Below are 19,369 nucleotides of genomic sequence, written 5' to 3' on the forward strand. Positions count from 1 at the left end.
ATTGTAATCACATAAATAATAGTGTAGTCTATTCCCTAGCTCAGTTAGCCTCTCTATGGAGGTGGCCAGGCTTACCTGTCTGTCTCGACCTTAAATTGTGATCTTCACGTGTATGTTTGATTGGCAAAGTTTGCCTTAATGAAATCACATTTTTACTCGAAAAAATAGTTTTATATTTACAAATCACTCTTAATTAAAGCTGATTGTTCTCTTTGTATCTAAACTATCACTTTGTGTATGTGCATATTTCGGGCAAGAGATTCAAATTAGTGAACATTTATCATATAATCAAAAAACGCCCTCAGTTGGAAATAAATCGACTAGTAATTATCGTTTTTGTGATTAATAAGCCACTTGACCATATATATCTTCAATTTCTAAACGAATGCAAACTGTTTGAAAATAACTCAAAAAGGTATACAACCTTTTTACATACATATATGCATTCATTATTTATCACTGAAACTTCAGAATCGCCATTTGAGTCTTCAATTCCTTGTATCTGCGAGTTGTGGAGCTACTGATACTGGCCATCCAAAAATCTGTATCGACACTGATTTAGTGTCAAAATTCTAGTTGCTCACTGCTATATATATCTTTCATACTCGCTCTCGACTGTTCTCTTTATCATAACAAGAAAAGAATGCCCTTTTTCATCAGCATAAGATAAGAGCAAGAAGGGATGTTTTTGAAGTGGAGAGATGAGCTACCTGGCAATGTAGGTCAAGTGGAGGAACATAAACCTGAATAAGTAATTTAGAAAGCATGGCAAGTAAAACAACCACTCAAAGAACTCATTTGTCGAGTTCTATGAAAGGATACAACTTTATGGTTACTCCTGGAAACTTGATGAGCTTGGTTGGTTGAAACGGAGTTTCTCATATCTCGAGCTCTCTTCTGAGCTGATTTCAACTTTTTCATTATCTTGTCCATAGATGACGACCTTTTTTTTTCTAGCTTCATCTGAAGAATGGTTATGCACGTATGTTTTAAGTGAGCATAAAGTGGGATACCCAACAAACCATTATCTATACAGCACAATTCCACAATATAATTCTCTTTACAAAGAGTACTAAAATGATATTTTGTCTTTTGGTTCTTTAGCTGGATTTGAGTTTTTCACCAGTAGAGACAAAAATATATATGGAGAAATGTGGAAGTATTTTCACCTCTAGCTTCCGTATTGCAGCCTCAGCTTTTGCCTTCTGCAGGTTCTCCCATGCTGTAATTTTAGCTTCCTCTCTTTTAACTCTGAAAAAGGAAAACAGGTTAACATGTCAACAATGTCAAAGACGGGTCTGATAACATTTGAACAAATGAAAGGATTTCAAGAGGCCACATATTGTTTTTTTGTTTTACTTTTTTTCAATTTTTTTTTAAAAGAAAATTCTTGGACTCGGTTGAGGGATGACATAGTGCCAACAATCTTTTGTAAATTACGCTTTAGTGAAACAACCCATGTACTCTTTTTTCCAAATAATAATTGCCCCTGACCTCACGTTATAAGCAAAAGAAAACGCACATGCTAATATAGTAAGGTAGACATACTTTGATATGCTCCTTGTTGTGTCAGAGAGATCCCAAGCTGGAGATCGAGCATCTCCATCTTTCTTTTTCCAGTTCTCAAAAATTTCAGAACCCTTCCCGGAAAATCGTGCTCTATGTTTCTTGGACCATCTAGTCATGATAACCCGTTCATCCACCTGCACATCCCTGACTTCCGACTTACAAGAAGGAGCACTCTCCAACTCCACGATAGGCAGGATTGAGGGATTGGAGTTGGAGAACGAAATCCCTGCTTTAGGAGATGAATGGGTGCTACCCTCCGGGCTCATTTGTGTAGCCATATCCCTTCTTGAAACCGCACGAGATACATTGGCTGCTGAATCTTTGATCCCATCTTGATTTTCATCTGTATGATTGATAAATGATTGACTTACTGTTATTCCAATCAATTGTTTTGAACATGTTAACCAATTCAATTACTACCCTGCATTTCATTAACGAGTCAGACAATCTACTAAAGAAATGTATTTTTCGAGGAACATAGGATCCCTATAAAATTCTGTGCTTGTAATGGAGATATATCAGTACCTTCAACAACAGGCATTGATGACTGGCTCAGCATCTCAGAACACCCATGGACACTAACTGACCGAGCCAAGCAAGGCTCTGTTCGTGCAGGAAAGGCTCCACCATAGCCATTGGGGCGGATTGCAAGTCCATCTGGAGCAATAACACCAGCTGAGAAAGGAGAAGAAGCCATAAAATTGCCTACATTACCACCTTCAAACATCGGTATTGCTGGCGAGTATAATGAATAGTATGCAATCCCAGGAGGCCCAAGCGGACCACTCTTTGATTTTGGCCTCCTCTGTGGCTGCTGAAACGAAGACCTCAGCGCTCCATCACCAGAAACCGGACTGAAAATCCATCTTTCAGCATCCTCCCATTTTGAAGGCAAGGTCTTTCCATTATTAAAAGGTACCAACAAAGCACTCATATGCTTACGCCCACCATTAGAATGAGACGGCACTCGTTCAGAGCTCCAACCCTTCTGCATTCCAACACTCAGGTGCCTGTAGTTCGGCGTCCCAGGACTGGGGAAATTACCTGAGCGGCGAGAAGTTAAGGAGGCCTTCTTGATGGTTCCCAATCGAGGTGAGGAAGCAATGGCATTGTTCAAATCCAAAGAAGCGGGTCTTCGCCTGTCTAACTTCTTAGCTAAAATTTCAGATCTGGATCTCCGTTCCTGACACTCTGCAAATAAGTGGTCACATATTTAGTTCTTAGGACAGAGATTGAGCTTAACAATATAGAGTTCTAAGACCAGATTGTGAATGAATTAATACCTTTGAGGGCGAGGGAAAAGGAACTTCTAGCTGAATCAAGAGCTATATCAGCATCACTGTCATCTCTATGAACTGCGACACATTGATTTGATTTGAAAAGAAATCGAGTATTGTAAGGTGAGAGCCGTGAGCGAGACTCAAATTTGAAAAACCGCAAAAAGACATGGTAGGTTGTTATTCACTTTTAGAGAAAAGCTAAGAAAATAGAGCTGCATACCTCTAACTTTTTCTCCTTTTCTATACTTATGGATCTGTATAGTGGGTTTGTTTGGATCTAGATCTGGACCAGTCGAACACTCTTGCTGCTCAGTATCATTCCCTGCAAGATGCTGCACCAATTTACCAGTACGTTTAGATTCATCATCCAAGATTCTGTTCCTCACAAAAAAGAAAAAGAAAAAAGAAATAGGATCATACTCGTAGATAAATAAATAAATAACAAAACAACATTATTACTTGGCCATTCATGAATTCAAAGTCTATTTCCAGCCCCATACAAATACAGTCTCCCAACCCTACCGAGCTAAAAAATGTCACTTCACAAGTTCATCCAAACTTTCAAATCAACAAATACAGGTAACAATCTGATTAAAACCACAAAAGTTTTAAGGATGAACATTCACACAAATTGCCTAAATGGATAGTCGCAAAAGGAAAATCGGACATGCAAGGGTTTCGGATCTGAACTGATAACACGAATGTCAGCTTAAGGACAAACAATACACATATAAAAACAGTATGGTGTTAAGCTTTGAAAATTTACCAGAGAGATCTCGGAGACGATGGAGTCGTGGTCGTGAGCGTCGGAAGCGAAGGAGCAGCGGTCAACGCTGGCAGACGCTGAAGAGAAGAGGCTTAAGTTTGACTCGAGCGTGAAGATGACAGAGTCGGGGCTAGCGTCACGGGGTCTGAAGCCCGATCTCGACGAGCTCTGCTCCTGAAAATTCAACTCCGGCATTGCGATAATATTAATAATGCTTTCTTCCTCGCATCACAGAGACAGATTTTTAAGATTGGTTTATGCAGCAAATATATATATATATATATATATATATATATTAAATCCAAACAAAAAAATTGGCGGGTATTATAAGGTGACTTCACTAAGCACACTAAGCTTGAATACTTTTATTACGTGTAATGATATGTGAAAGCAAAATATATAACCAAATATTTACATTGAAGGCTAGTTTAGTACAATCAACCATATTTATTAAAAGGGTAATTAGCTTTTTTTTCCCTCAACTATCACCATTTTCAATATTTGCTCCCTGAACTATTTTTGTATGTAAATTTCCCCCCTGAAATTTTTTAAGAGCTAACTATTGCTCCTTCTGTTTGTTTCCGTTTATTTTAGAGATGGAATGCATCTTGGGCAATTGAAAACAAGGGTAAAAGGGTAAGTGTACAATATCTTGGTGGGAGACACTTTTACTTGCTAACTAAGCATTGTATTTACGTTTATGATCTTTTAATCTCAAAAGAGAAAAAAAAAAAGTTAACTTAAGCTATTTCAAAAAAGAAAAAACTGATTATATGAAGAATTCTTGTCAAAAAAAATTGACGTAAAAGAGATTAAAACAATGAATGATCCCTCTTTGAATTATAGTAAGTCATTTTCTTCTCTTTTTTTTTTTTTCATTTCTTCAGTTTGTATATTAACTCTTTAGGGTTTTTTTTTCTTTAAGAATCTCAGCATCATGAAATTGATTTTGGTAATGATTTGATAATTTTCATATATTTTTTTAAGAGGACTATGCTCGTTTTATATTAGAGCCATGTATTTCTTAAAGAGCCAATTGATATAGTCTTATGTGATCTCTGTTCATGAAGTCATATGTATTGTCTTTATCTATTATACAACTATTTTAGTCAAAGTAGATGGAATATTGTCTTTATATATATATATATATATTTATTGTCTTAATGAAGGGTACTAGTGGGTTGGAGAATATTGCATTTACTTTGAGTACTTCAATGTTGCTTTTCTATTGAATTTGGAAAAAAAGATTGTTGTGGGGTCTGTTATAGGGAAATACATTGAAATAGTTAAATCATGTGCAACTTTTAATTTTTAACATTTAACTCTTTTTCCTCTAGACCCTCAATCGAAAACTTCCCATTTCATTGAAAGTCAATGTTCAGTGCTTACACAGAGGTCAAATGTGGGTGTGCTTGAAACTGGCGCTGGTGTGGGTGGTTCATGGGATTTTTATGTTGCAGATGGCAGTGTTGGTTTAACAGTGGTTGTTGGTTCAAATTTGGACAGGGAAGAAACTGATTTTGAGGATAATGATGAGGTTATTGCAAAATATATTAGAGATTTTGAGTATGAACAAGGTGATGATGCCCTGAATGTTGATGAAACTGCAGAGAAACATTTGAAGGGAATAGAAAAGAGGGTAGTAGACATTGATGATGTGAAAGATTTACCAATTTTTGAGTCTGATTCAGATTACATTCCAGGAGATAGCTCTGAGAGTGATGTTGATGATAGGACAGAGCATGGTGAGGGCTCAAAGTTTCACAAGCCAAGAAAGTGGACTAAAAAAACAAAGTTACCACAATTGACAGAGTTTAAAGCTGATGTTGATATAGAGAAGCCAGTTTTCAAGTTGGGTTTGGTCTTTAGCTCAGGGGCTGTGTTTAAACAAGTTGTGAGGGAATATGCAATAATGAATGGAAAAGATATTTGTTTTAAGAAAAATGATCCTCATAGAGTAAGAGTTGTTTGTCGCGGTGTAAACTGCCCTTGGGTGTGTTTTGCCTCAAAGATAGATGACAGTCAAACATTCGTCATCAAGACTTATATCAACGAACATAAGTGTTCGAGGAACAACACCAATCGTTTTGCAACTTCAAAGTGGTTGTCAAAAAAGTATTTAGATGAATTTAAGAGTAATGAGAACTGGCGTCTTTCAGCATTCATTCAAAAAGTCAGCAAAGACCATGTGCTAGAGGTTTCAAAACATAAGGCATACAAAGCCAAGCGACTAGCAACCAAAACCATCGAAGGTACTTATGAAGAACATTACACTGCGCTTTATGATTATGCTGAGGAGATCAAGTATACCAACAAGGGTTCAACTGTTGAATTTCTGACAGATTTGGCACCGAATGGAAAACCGCGATTTAAAAGGATGTATATTTGTTATGCAGGCTTAAAGAATGGTTTCAATGAAGGATGTAGACCTGTGATTAGTTTAGATGGGTGCCATATCACGGGGCCACACCAAGGACAACTCTTAACAGCAATTGGGATAGATGCAAATAATGGCATGTACCCTATTGCATTTGCTGTGGTTGAGATTGAAAATAAGGATTCATGGTCGTGGTTTATGAACTTATTGAAGGAGGATTGTAAGATATTGAATTCAAATCATTGGACATTCATCACAGATAAACAGAAGGGATTGGAACAGGCTTTGAAGGGTATGTGGAAGGAAGGTGTACCAGAAGCAGAACACAGACATTGTGCAAGACATTTAGAAAAGAATTTTAGTAAAGTATATAAAGAAAAGACACTTAAAGATCTTATGTGGAAGGCTGCAAGACAAGTCACTATAACTGGGTTCCATGCAGTTATGGAAGAGATTAAGAATGAGAATGAGCAAGCATATGAATGGTTAATGGAAAAAGGGCCTATACATTGGAGTAGATCCCATTTTAGGACTCATCCTCAATGTGACATACTATTGAACAACTTATGCGAATCTTTCAATGGATTGAAGGCTATCTTGGCTGCCAGAGACAGACCAATCTTGTCAATGCTTGAAAGAATTAGGATGTATTTGATGCAAAGACTTACCACCAAACGACATTCAGTGGTTATGTGGCATTCCAACATTGCACCTAAGATTGTTGAAATTTTAGAGAAGCATAAAATTGAAGCTGGGGCTCATATACCTACAAAATCATCTGAATTCATTTATCAAATCATCAACATGTACGGAGGCATGTATTTTGTGGACTTAAAGGCTAGAAGTTGTTCTTGTAGAAAGTGGGATCTCACAGGTATTCCATGTGGGCATGCTGTAGCTGCAATATGGCATAAAAGGGATGATCCAGATGATTATATAAGCAAATGGTACACAAAAGAGTACTATATGAAAGCTTATTCACATCAAATATTCCCAATAAGAAATCAAGATCAGTGGCCTATTAGTGGCAAAGCTGGCATGGTCAAACCAATAAGCAAGATACAACCTGGCAGACCCAAAAAATCAAGAAAAGTTGATCTTGATGAAATGGTCCCACATGGTGGAAGCAAAATGAAAAGGCGGTATGTGAAGATTAGATGTAGCGGTTGTGGTGTTGAAGGACACAACTTAAGAACTTGTGCTAGGATTAAGAAACTAGTAAGTGATTTATCATTTTCAATTACTACTAATTGCATTGCATTTTGAGGTTCTACTAATTGTATATAGTGCTTTTAATTTTAGAAAAATGAGGCTGGATCAATAAATGAAGGAGCACACTCTAATGGCAGCAACAAATAGGAGAAGAAAATTGGACTTTACTGCTGGATCATTTGTTGAAGTGAGCACAACCAAAAAAAAATCCAGCATGCAAAAAGACACAGGATTTGCTTTGAAATTTCAATTTGACATGTCTGATATTTTGGAACCTATTTTGGAAGTAGTTTTTCTGACTTTGTAACCTTAAGTGGGCTCTTTTATACAATCTAATTTTGAAGCCTGGTGTAGAACATATATATCTATCACTTTTATTTGTAACTTGTTCTATGTGACTTGTTTTTATATAATTTGTAGTGTGTTTTGCAGAGTCTCTTTTTACTCAATTAATGTGATTATCAGTTATCTATTGTCTTTACTGAAATTTAGACATATGTCTACTTAATATGATTTATTTTGGACCATTCAACTATGCATATATAACTAGATATATAGAATATTAAAATACATGCAGTAGCTATCTAGAAAATCAAAATGGCAATACTTTATTTATGAATTGTGTGAAATTGGCATATAAATTAAGAATTTGTACTGATATTGTCGATCTACTTTTCCAAATTTATTGCAAAACTCTATTAAACATCAAATGAATTATCCAACACGTTGACAAAAAACAGAGCAATATATATCATCATAATCTCATTATCACTTGTGCAAAGTTACAAAAAATTTACACTTTAAAAGAAAGAAACAAGGCTCACTCCACCTGCTTCAAATACAAATACAAGCCTACTGTAACACATATAAAAAGCCAACATTTTAGATATCTCATAGCAAGGAAAATCTTTGCAATTTCTTCATCTTTTTTTTTCCACATTTTTTTGCAGTACTGCAACATCTTCTTCAAGTTCTTCTAATCTTTGCAATACTCCACCTAAATCTTGGTTAGGTCTTTGTCCAATAGAGTGGCCAATCCACTTCAGAAATCTACACCCAACATTTACATTTCCCTATAAAAAAAAAACTATAATTGCTAAAATGTTCTTTCATAATAAAAAGAAAGTTCTGCGATTATCAATAAGACTCAAGCATTAACAAAATATTTTCTAAACAAAATCATTACCTTGTATTTAGGGCATCCAAAAAATTTCCTACCATAGTTAGCTTTTGTTCGTGCTATGCGTATCACACTTCCCACCCACAATCACATAAAGGCTTATTCCAGTCAAGCTCTTCTTGATATATTCTGTTATTTGGAGTTGGCTTGCTAGTAGAAGATATTGAAGCCATAAATATTTCATAGAGAATGAGGGAATGAAGAAAACAAGAAATTAGGAAATGTTTAAATTGATCCAAAAAAAGGAAAAAATATGCTGTTAAATATTAAGAGTATTGTATAAGGTTAAAATTGTCTTTTCCCTTGTTTTCAATTGCCCAAGATGCTTTCCGTCCCTAAAATAAACAGAAACAAACAGAAGGAGCAATAGTTAGTTCTTAAAATTTTTCAGGGGGAAAATTTACATACAAAAATAGTTCGGGGGGCAAATGTTGAAAGTGGTGATAGTTGAGGGGGGAAAAAAGCTAATTACCCTTATTAAAATTAAGTTTGAGTTTTACTGTTTTAAAAAGTAGTAATAGTATAATACTTCGGTGCAAATGCACATACCATTACTCTTGTATTATTTATGTCAATGAGTTTGTTAGCTAAACCAGTTACAAAAGATAAGGACCCAGAGGCTTTTCCATTATGAAAATCACCGCAGAAAATACGAATCCTTTATTATTATTATTATTATTATTATTATTAGTTGTTTGTAAATTAATAATTGTTGTTTTTGAGTTTGAGTTTTGGTGATATTCTTATGTTAATGAACTCAATGGGTGGGTGAGTGAGGGTGCATATGCGGTATTATGTCATATTGTAATATATTATAAAAATTGTATTGTATAATATAATTTTACGAAAATTCTATAGTGGGTGTTAATTTAACCCTACCGATAAGAACATCTCTATTTTTGATATGTAGAGAAATTTTAACTCAATTTTTTATATGACAGTGTATATTGTACTTATAGCAAGCATTTCACCAATTTTTGAAAAATTTCAAATAATTTAAGATGGTCAAAATAGGATTCAAACTGTTAATTACATACGTATTTTTTATATATATGTATATAACTAATCATTTTAAACTTTAAATTTTAATATTGTAAAATATTTAGAATTTTTTAAATTATTACTATAACTATAATATACATAATCATTAAAAAAAAAAAAAATTATAAGTATAAATTTTATTCCTATCGAAAACATGAATGTCTTTACTGGGGGCTAAACTTGAACCCCTGATATAAAATTTCCCCATATTTTTATATTGTATAAAGTTTGGCATATAAATATATAATACTTTACTAAAAATCATTACCAAATATATTATAAAAAATAATTCATTATAATAAAATACCATATAACACGGAAGTAAGTGAGTATTTTTGATGGTGGGTCTATCTTGTTTGCTACTTAACCAACTGTGGATTTGAGTGAAATTCGAAATGACCGCAGAGCCCTTGGATTCTATGCCAGATATTGCTATGTCTGTTTCTGAATGCGTGGTATCAATGGGAACTTACAAGTCGTTGGGTACGAAGACTTCTATTGAAAGGTAACAAAAAATTAACCACGAAAGAGGACAAAATTATGGCATGGCATTATATGCAGGGTTGATAATTTTTGTAAACGTGTCAGATTTGTGTCGATATGATTATGACACGACACGATTAAGGTAAACACAAACACGACACGATTATTAAACGTATCAAAAATACAAACAAAAATACGGCACAATTATTAAACAGATCAACACGACACGATAACACGATTATGACACAATTAATCATAACTATATAAAAAAAATCATAAAACATATGCAAATTATTCGTGTTATCGTGTTTGACACTATTATGACACGACACGATTATTAAACGGATCAACACGATTATGACATGATACGATTAAAGTAAACACTAACACGACACGATTATTAAATGTGTCGTGTTTGTGTTTACCTAAATTGTGTCGTGTTATGTCGTATCGTATTATCATGTCGTGACTCAAATTACCACCCCTAATTATAAGTGTGTTCGATGTTTATCCTTCTTTGTCACTCTACAATGCAAAAAATTTACCATTGAATTTACATTTCAAAAAATTTATCATACAGTCGCTTCGGAAGGGAAATTCATGATTCTATGTATCAAGTAAACTATCACTTAATTTTATTATTTTAAAAATATGCTCTTGATTTTTTTTTTTTTAACAAAATCTCTCATCCTCTCTTTCTTTACCCAAATTCCTCACCACCATTTCTGCATATAACTTTTTTTTAGCATTTTCATTCTAAAACAACATAATTATATTTAACCTAAAATAGAACAATTCATTACATTAAACCCACAAAAATACTAAGTTGATCTATATATTTATACATTTTGATCCATGAGATTCTATATAAATATATATATTTCAAATATGGTCTTGACTATATTTGTATGTAAATATATATATGGGGCATTTTTAATAATTACTACTGACAAACGGTTATTTTAATATTAATTATTGGATTAAGATGTGTTCATATTTATAATTGTTAATTAATATTTCTAAAAATAAATTTTGATTTTCTTAAACTTTTAGAAATGCTATCGATGACTTGGCGGTCATATATTTATAAATTAAAAAATTAAAAAACTATTTTTATTTAATATTCATTCTCTATTCTTTCTTCATTCTTGATTCATTCATTCCATGAGAAAAAAAATCATTTTTGAATTAATATAAATAATTAATATGATAATCATTTGTTCAACTAATCTTTATTGCTTAAATAATTTAAAAAATTCAAAATTATTGATTTTACTTATTTAATGATTTATGGTAATCATTCATGTGCAATAATTATTGAGAAGTCATCTATATATATATAAATAATAAATAAAATTGATGTAATTCGATAGTTTTAAATGAAGCTTCTATGGTAGTTTATGATGAATTTGGATAATGTCTTGATGGCATCGAAGTAATGTGCAATTATATATATTTTTTAATCTAAGATTTGATGCTGTTTAATAGACTATGATGATGCCTTGTTAGCCTTCTAAGTAACGTGAAAAAAAAGTTTTCTTCTAATCTAGGACTTGATGGTTTTCGATGGAGACTTGATGGTTGTTTTTAATAGTTTTCGATGGGTTTGGACAATGCTTTGATGACTATATATGTCATTTGAAAAAATAGATTTATTTTTATGTAGGATTTAATGGTTTTCGATGGAGCATTAATGGTAGTTTTTGAAAGGTTTCAATAGATTTCGATGGCCATCAAATTTTCCTGAAAAAAGAAAAATTAACCAGGAATTCAACTATGGAATCAATTCTCATCCAACTCTATTAATGTAGCATCGAATTATCAATCGAAATATATTGATTTTCATAAATAAAAAATCTAGACAAACAAAAATGTAATTTTCAAATTAAAATGATCAAAATATTAATATAAATAATAATAATAATCCACTGAGAAAATACTTAATTGATGGATTTTTAAATAATTTGTCTTGATTTTTTTTTCTTGATTTTTGAGCTATGGGTAAAACATGAACGAGAGACTCGTGAAGATAATGAACATAGGTTTGTGGAGAGAGAATCATGTGAGGGAAATATTGAAAGTTTATGGCAAGGGCATGTTTGCCCAATTCTAAATTTGAAGCATGATTTTTATTGAAAGTTTATGGCAAGGGCATGTGTTGACACAGTTCTTCGCCAACAATGAATTAATAATATATCTGGGGATGAATTAATGCTTAATAATGACCCGTATTAAGAAACTGATTGTCAAGAGCACTCGTCTTTTTACGTAGTTCAGTGGTTAAAATCTACCTAGTCCACGAAGCTATATTATTACTGTTTTTCTCTCTCAATTTTGACAGAGATTTTGCCTTAAAAAAATTATCTCTCTTTTCCCTATCCAAGATCTTAGTATTTATAGAGAAAATTCTTGGACAGGCCTTGGGGTCATCACGTGACTTGACCCCCAATGTTACTTGTGCCACACTAATTATAAATATTACAATTTTTCCCAAGGCATGGTCTGATCATTAAGTAAAACTGATCTTGGATCCTCAGGGATAATTGGACATGCCATGCCTAACCATGCACGATTATATTACGTGTCCAGGTTATCAGGGATCCGCGGACATGCCATGTCTGACCATGCACGTCTATATAACGTATCCGAGTTTCTAGGGATCCAAGGATACGTCAGGTCTCTAGCGTACCCCGAGTTGAATGCACCGTGAGCTCGTGTCACGGATGCTATGCCTTATAATCGTTACATGCTCGTACTTATTGCTTTGTATTCCCCAGCTCGTGTTATTGATCTGGGGAATTGTGCTGCTTTTGTGGAGAAAATACGGATTTATGGATCATCTATTACAGTCATTTACTCGCCAGTTATACACAAGCTAAATAAAAGACTCGTGCTGAATTTTAGGATGCACATTTGCCCCCCAAGTCCCTGCTCGTGTTTTATGACGTCACATTCTGACTTACACGGTAAGGACTTTTAAACTTCCATTGCGATTACCCAGGCTTGCCCACTACTCGAGTGTCGGACACGTGGAACACTATAATTGGCGCCTGTTCAGGTTTCGAGGACTGCAATAATTGTCTTGTCAACTTTTGTCGCTGTTTCGTCCCTCGAACCACTACCCTCGGATCTTGAACTGGCCAAATCGGATGGTTCACGTTGTTTTATGTCATTTACGTATAGAAAGGGACAGGTCAATTCCACAGTTCACCACCTTTCATTCGAATTTTTTTTTCCTTCCCTCTTCTACACTCTCAACCTTTCCCTTTCTCAAAAAAACAAGAAAACACCCAAAAATCATTTGTTGCAAAATCTCTTCGGCATTCGTTTGCTCATTTACTCAGGAGTGGATCTCTCAGGCCTTGCGATACATACTTCTTCAATCGACGAACACACTGTAAGTATCGCTGTTTTAAACAACCTCTTTCTTTACTGATTTCTACCTTTTATTTACCATGATCATCCATGCCTTGGCGAAAGGGATATTAGGGTATTTTTCTCAGGTTTTTGGTACATAGGTTTTAACCTTTAGGCTTATTTGAGAAGATTTAGAATATCTTTTAAAAATGTGACATTCACAAAACTGGGCATTTTCTGGGTGAACCTACCCGTTAGGGGTTATAGAAGATGAAAGGTTAGGGGTCTAAAAACCAAATTGCGTAGAGAACACACTTCTTAGGTGGTTTTCCTCTAAATTGCCCCCTAAGGACATTAGTAGCCAGGTTCTTTTGACACACGAATCCCTAAACACCAGGGATTTGTTGGGGAAACTAAAGCGCATAGCGTAGGGTAGCGCGTGGCATCATGCAACGGGCTGAGATTAACTCAGCTCGGACATCAAAAGCACCATTTCCCTTCGCGCTTCCTTGCCTTTACCTATATAAAATATTAGGTCGCCTATTAAGTGACTTGTCGTTCTTGTTCGCTAGGTGATCTAATTGCACCCAAGAAGAGCGTACCCAAGAAGAATGCAGTCGACCCCTCGTCTCAACAAACCAACAAGGGAAAAGAGATCACCTTCGAATCTCCTATTCCTCATTTCGACCCCGTGGTGGAGAGGGAGATCGTGGTTGATCCTAACACGTGCTTCGAGGCAGAGACAATTGTCTCCAAGATCACGACCCAAGGAAGGGTCAATAAAATAATGTTGAGCCACAACATAGAGGTTGGGTTCGGCGTCCTTATTGCCCGCCCTCCGTTCGAAGGGGAACGGAGTTGCGCGCCACTCCAGGATGACTTTGCGGCCTGGAGTGATGAGCACTTAAAGGCAGGGGCCTTCCATCCCCTTGATCAATACTTCACTGACTTCGTTAACTATGTGAAGTTGGTGCCATTTCAGCTCCCCCCCCCCCCCCCCGCCTAACTCATACCCGCTTCTGGCGGGGCTGAAATATCTCTTTTTAAAACACCAATGGGAGGTCCCCACTTCGGCGGACATTCTCTATTTTTTCTGCCTTAAGGCCAACCCGGAGCAAAGAGGTCGAGGTGATGGACTCTACTACCTCACCCGGTTCCTGAATTCAGATTCGGTGATTAAGCTCTTCAGCCACCCCAACGACTTCAAGGACCAATTCTTTATGTCGAATGGGTTCCGCAACTGCGAGCATTGATACTTCAATCGCCCTCGTAAGTCATTTTTTCTTTTCTCAACTCGCGAAATCAATCTTTCTTGCTTAATAGTCATACTCCTTATACTTATGCTGATTGAGTTTACTATCTTTTTTTTTTGTGCAACCATATTTGCGAGGACGGAGAAGTCTGTGACCCTCGGGGGTAAGTATGAGACTTTATCTAGGCTTCCAGCCCGTGAGAAAGATTACAGCCAGCTCGTGAATGACGTCATGATGCTAGCGTGTAAATTGATCGGTGAAGGCCAAACGTTGGCATTAAGAAGGACCTGGGCTAACTTTCTGGTAGTCCACGAGCTCCAACCTCCCAAAGAAGAAAACCCTGAGGCCGCTGACGGGGAGGAACAAGAAGAAGCCGAGGTCCCTCTTATGAGGAAAAGGCGGGCTCCCGAGGCTGCCCGGGGCCCTGACCTAGAATGAGCTGCATCGGGGGCAGCCTCCGGCCCCTCCGGCCTAGGTAACCCATATCCTTTTAGGGAATTAGACAGGGCTATCACCGATTTTAGGTTAGTTAGATTTAACCCCAACCAGCTCGTTCACCGCCATCCTAGTAATCCAGATCGTAACCTAACCCTACTCCAGTGTGTGGACCATTTAGTGTTACGTTATGATATGGGTTATCCTAAAGATACCGTTGTATTAGACAACACCTCAACCTTTAGGTCAGTTATCTTTTTAGGAATATGAGACCAATCGTAGGTCATGGCCTTCTTTTCTCCAAGGCATGTTTGCCCCTAGATTTAGGAAATATGTAAATGAGTCTAGCCCCGAGGTAGGAGTTGAGCCTGAACCTCCCATAATTCAAGAAATTGTAGACTTAGACTCCCCCTCTCCTCTAGCAGTCCCAAGGCCGGAGGTCGTGACAATAGACTCCTCCCCTAGCCCCGAGGGTAGGACTTTCATTTATTTCTTTTATGTAAATTGATTACTTTACTTGTATATTAACTTCCGTTCTCATTCTTTTCAGGTGAAGAAATGGCACAACCAGGAGCTCCCGACCTCCGCATGGTTTTCCAGCAGGGAAAAACCAGCTCGGGGCCTGTCGTAAAGAAACCCCGGTACACAGCAAAGAAGACGCCCCTTGCGACAGGGAATATTTCCAAATCTTCGGCTAAGGGGAAAGGCACGAGCTCGACAACTCTGACTCCCATCATGACGGAGAAAAGGGGTCCTCCACCACCTCTTCCTCCTGCTCGGGATCAGACAGCACAAGCTGGTCCCCCAGCTCCTATTGTCCCTACCACCACCGTGCGCATCCCAGTCAATCCTCAAGATCTGGAGAAGATCCCCGATACTTTTCGCAGGACTCTATATGAGACGGTGAACCATGTGGTGGAGCACATATACAAAGCCAACCCTAGGGACCTGAGGACAATAGAAGAGATGAGCCCGGAGAATGTCTTGGAGTCCTCCTTGGGGATGACCCTCACAGTAGGATAGCTTTCCTCATTTGAACATATATATATTAATTTTTTTTATTATTTTACCTCAGTATGCATCTAACTTGTTTCTTTATCTTTGCAGTCGGTCCTGGCTCAACACTGCAGTATAGCCCGGGTCAGGATTAGGAATGAGGAGCATCAGGCTGAACTCCAGGTTGCTCAGACCGCCCTGACTGCTGCTCAGGAAAACAAGCGAGCTGCCAAAGCTTCCCTTGCAGTAGCTAAAAAAGGCGAGCTTGATGCCAAGGCTGCCCTTGCATCATCTCAAGAAAGTGAGCAGGCTACAAAGGTTTCCTTGGCCACTCTTCAAGTCGAGGTCGCTGAGGCCAAAGCCAAGCAGTTGGAGGCCGAGGTTGCTGTTAAAGAGGAGAAAGCGGCCTCGCTGTCCTCCATGGAGAGCATGCTGTATCACTGCTGGGCCTTTAACCAGGATAGTAACTTCTCCTTCTTGGCTCCTGAAGTGTGAGATCCATACCTCAAGAAGTTCAAAGTCCGGATCCTACAAGGGCAGTCTAAGACAGGGGATGCTTCCACCGCGGGCGAGCAGGAGACTGAAGAGGTTACATCCTCATAGCGCCCTAGAGGGGCTTGATGAAGTTGTCCCTTCTTTTCTTTTTCTCTTTGTAAACATTCGCCTTTTGGCCTAGTTTGAGGTTATTTTTCCTCGAGACAATTTGTTTTTAATTCACATATCTAACTTTTAATCTATTTGTCTTTTCCTTGATTGTCTCTCATGGTTATGCTTTTTTAGACTTGCACACTCAAAATCTTAGGAATCGATTTTTAGATCGGGATAGATATTTTGAATTTGGTTATATCCAAAATTAATGTGTTGATTTATATCATACCTGTTAAGTGTCAGGCCTTGGACCCGGTTATATCCAGGGTTTGAAATATTTCAAACTTAGTTCTCATTAGGTTTATTGATATCTCGAGCTTCTATGGAAGCCATCGAATTTTCAATTTTTGCTAACTTCTAAGTTTAAGACCTGGTTGTATCCTGGGTTTTAAATGATTTAAACCTAGCTCGCGCTAGATTTATTGACACATCATGTTTTTTTTAAAAAAAAACATTGGTTAATCAATTTTACTAACTTCTAAGTTTAAGACCTAGTTGTATCCAGGGTTTTAAATGATTTAAACTTAGTTCGCGCTAGATTTATTGACACCTCGTGTTTTTTTTTTAAAAACATTGGTTAATCAATTTTGCTAGCTTCTAAGTTCAGAACCTAGTTGTATCCAGGATTTTAAATGTTTCAAACTCATACTCCTTTGGTGACCTTGTCTTGATATATCTCAGGCTCTATGCCCCCCAAGTAACCTGAATGTGAACTTTCTTGGTTGCTTGTATAAATGCTATTACCCAAACTTATATATAAATACACTTGAGAAAGGACAAAGCTTAAACTATATAAAAAACAAGAAATACATGATGATCCCTTCATTTAGGTGAGAAAGGACAAAGCCTTACATTGATAATACTTCTTTAGGTGCATGGAATTCTAGGTCCGTGGGACTGTTTCTCCACTAGGTCGAGCTAATTTGAAAGTTCCTTCACGCATGAATTCCACGATCTGATAGGATCCTTCCCAGTTCAGGCCTAAAGCACCGTCTTTAGGGTCCTTGTTTGTCAGAAAGACCCTTCGGAGGACCAGGTCGCCCAAACCAAAAATATGCCTTCTGACCTTAAAATTAAAATAACGAGTGATCCTTTGTTGGTAATGCGCGAGCAGTAGTTGTGAATCCTCACGTTTCTCATTGATCAGGTCAAGAGAAGCATTAAGCAACTCATCATTCCGCTCCTGGATGAATGTATGTAGCCTATGTGTGGTTATTTTTGCTTTGACGGGAAGGACAGTCTCACTTCCAAAATTCAGGGAGAAAGGGGTGTGCCCCGTAGAGGTCCTGTGTGAAGTTCGGTATGCCCAAAGTACCTGCGGGAGCTGCTCAGGCCAGACTCCCTTGGCCTCATCTAACTTTTTCTTAAGACTCGCTTTAAGGGTTTTATTCACAGCCTAGACCTGTCCATTGGCCTGTGGGAATGCCACTGAAGAGAAACTTTTAATTATATCGTGCTTTTCACAGAACTCGGTGAAGAGATCACTGACGAATTGAGTTCCATTGTCTGACACAATCTTCTTGGGTAGCTCAAACCAGCACACAATACTTTTGACCACAAATTCAATGACTCTTTTTGAGGTGAAGGTTGCTAGAGGCTCAGCCTCTACCCACTTTGTGAAATAATCAATGGCCACCACCGCATAACGAACTCCTCCCTTTCCCATAGGTAGGGCTCCTATTAAATCAATCCCCCATATTGCAAATGGCCATGGGGATGAAATCATCGTTAGCTCGACCGGAGCAGTTCGCACGACTGTGGCAAAGCGTTGGCATTTATCGCATTTCTGAACATGAGAGGTGGAATCCTTTGTTAAAGTGGGCCAAAAATGACCCTGCCTCAATATTTTCAAGGCGAGGTTTTTCCCCCCAGCATGATCCCCGCAGAACCCTTCATGCACCTCCTGCATAATGGTTTTGGCCTCCTCCGGCAGAACACACTGTAAAAGGGGTAAGGAATGGCCATATCGGTACAACGTTCCATCCACAACCACATACCTTGGGGCTTGATAGAGTATCCTTCTCGTATCCTTTCTCTCTTCAGGTAGCTTTCCTATCATAAGATACTCCACTAAGGGGGTCATCCAGGTCAGCCTAATGTCAATCATCTCGACCTCCATCGCGTTTCCTGCCACGCTTGGGCTATCTAATAATTCCACTGGTACTATGTTCAAAGTCTCAGCTTCCTTGGAGGTGGCGAGCCTCGCCAAAGCGTCTGCGTTAGCATTCTTCTCGCGGGGGATCTGTTCGACGATGCCATACTCAAATTTTGATAGCTCTTTCTTCACCTTGGCTAGGTAAGCTGCCATCTTGGAACCCACACTTGGTATTCCCCTAACACTTGATTGACCATGAGCTGGGAATCGCTATAACACTGGACAACCCCAGCCTTCAATTCCTTTGCCACTCTAAGCCCGGCTAACAAAGCCTCATACTCGGCTTCATTGTTTGACGCTCCAAATTTGAATCGTAGTACCGAATGGAATCGGTGCCCCTCCGGAGAGATCAAGATGATCCCAGCTCCGGATCCGTTCTCATTAGAGGCGTCGTCCATGAAGATTCTCCACAACTGCTGCACTGGTTCTTTCAAAGACTCTACTTGGAATCTGGTGCACTCGGCCATGAAATCAGCAAGGGCCTGGCTTTTAATCGAGGTCTGTGGTACGTACATTATTTCGAACTAGATGAGTTCGATCGCCCATTTTAAGAGACGTCCCGACGCTTCAGGTTTTTGCAATAACTGCCTTAAAGATTGGTCGGTCATGATGTGGAT

At 37.7% G+C, this 19,369-nt stretch overlaps 2 protein-coding genes across 5 annotated transcripts; one reads left to right on the forward strand and one right to left on the reverse strand.

Annotated features, from left to right (window-relative positions):
* Positions 1-260: 260 nt before the first annotated feature.
* Positions 261-3,911, reverse strand: LOC133803737 (uncharacterized). 4 transcript variants are annotated; one of them, XM_062241853.1, is made up of 8 exons: positions 3,616-3,911; positions 3,070-3,181; positions 2,853-2,924; positions 2,095-2,760; positions 1,549-1,912; positions 1,170-1,251; positions 823-963; positions 261-710 (listed from the first exon to the last, which is right to left on the reverse strand). In XM_062241853.1, the coding sequence occupies exons 1-8, from the start codon at positions 3,808-3,810 to the stop codon at positions 657-659; spliced, it is 1,686 nt and encodes a 561-aa protein (XP_062097837.1). In that variant the 5' UTR covers positions 3,811-3,911; the 3' UTR covers positions 261-656. The 4 variants fall into 4 exon arrangements, with proteins under 4 accessions (XP_062097837.1, XP_062097836.1, XP_062097835.1 ...); XM_062241852.1 differs by having other exon boundaries at positions 261-542; positions 711-963; positions 3,616-3,910; XM_062241851.1 differs by having other exon boundaries at positions 261-622; positions 711-963; positions 3,616-3,910.
* Positions 3,912-4,778: 867 nt separating this feature from the next.
* On the forward strand, positions 4,779-7,258 carry LOC133806324 (uncharacterized). The gene is made up of 2 exons (XM_062244441.1): positions 4,779-4,821; positions 4,953-7,258. The coding sequence occupies exons 1-2, from the start codon at positions 4,779-4,781 to the stop codon at positions 7,256-7,258; spliced, it is 2,349 nt and encodes a 782-aa protein (XP_062100425.1).
* Positions 7,259-19,369: the final 12,111 nt, after the last annotated feature.

Source organism: Humulus lupulus, chromosome X (assembly GCF_963169125.1).
Source record: "Humulus lupulus chromosome X, drHumLupu1.1, whole genome shotgun sequence".
NCBI classification, from domain to species: domain Eukaryota; kingdom Viridiplantae; phylum Streptophyta; class Magnoliopsida; order Rosales; family Cannabaceae; genus Humulus; species Humulus lupulus.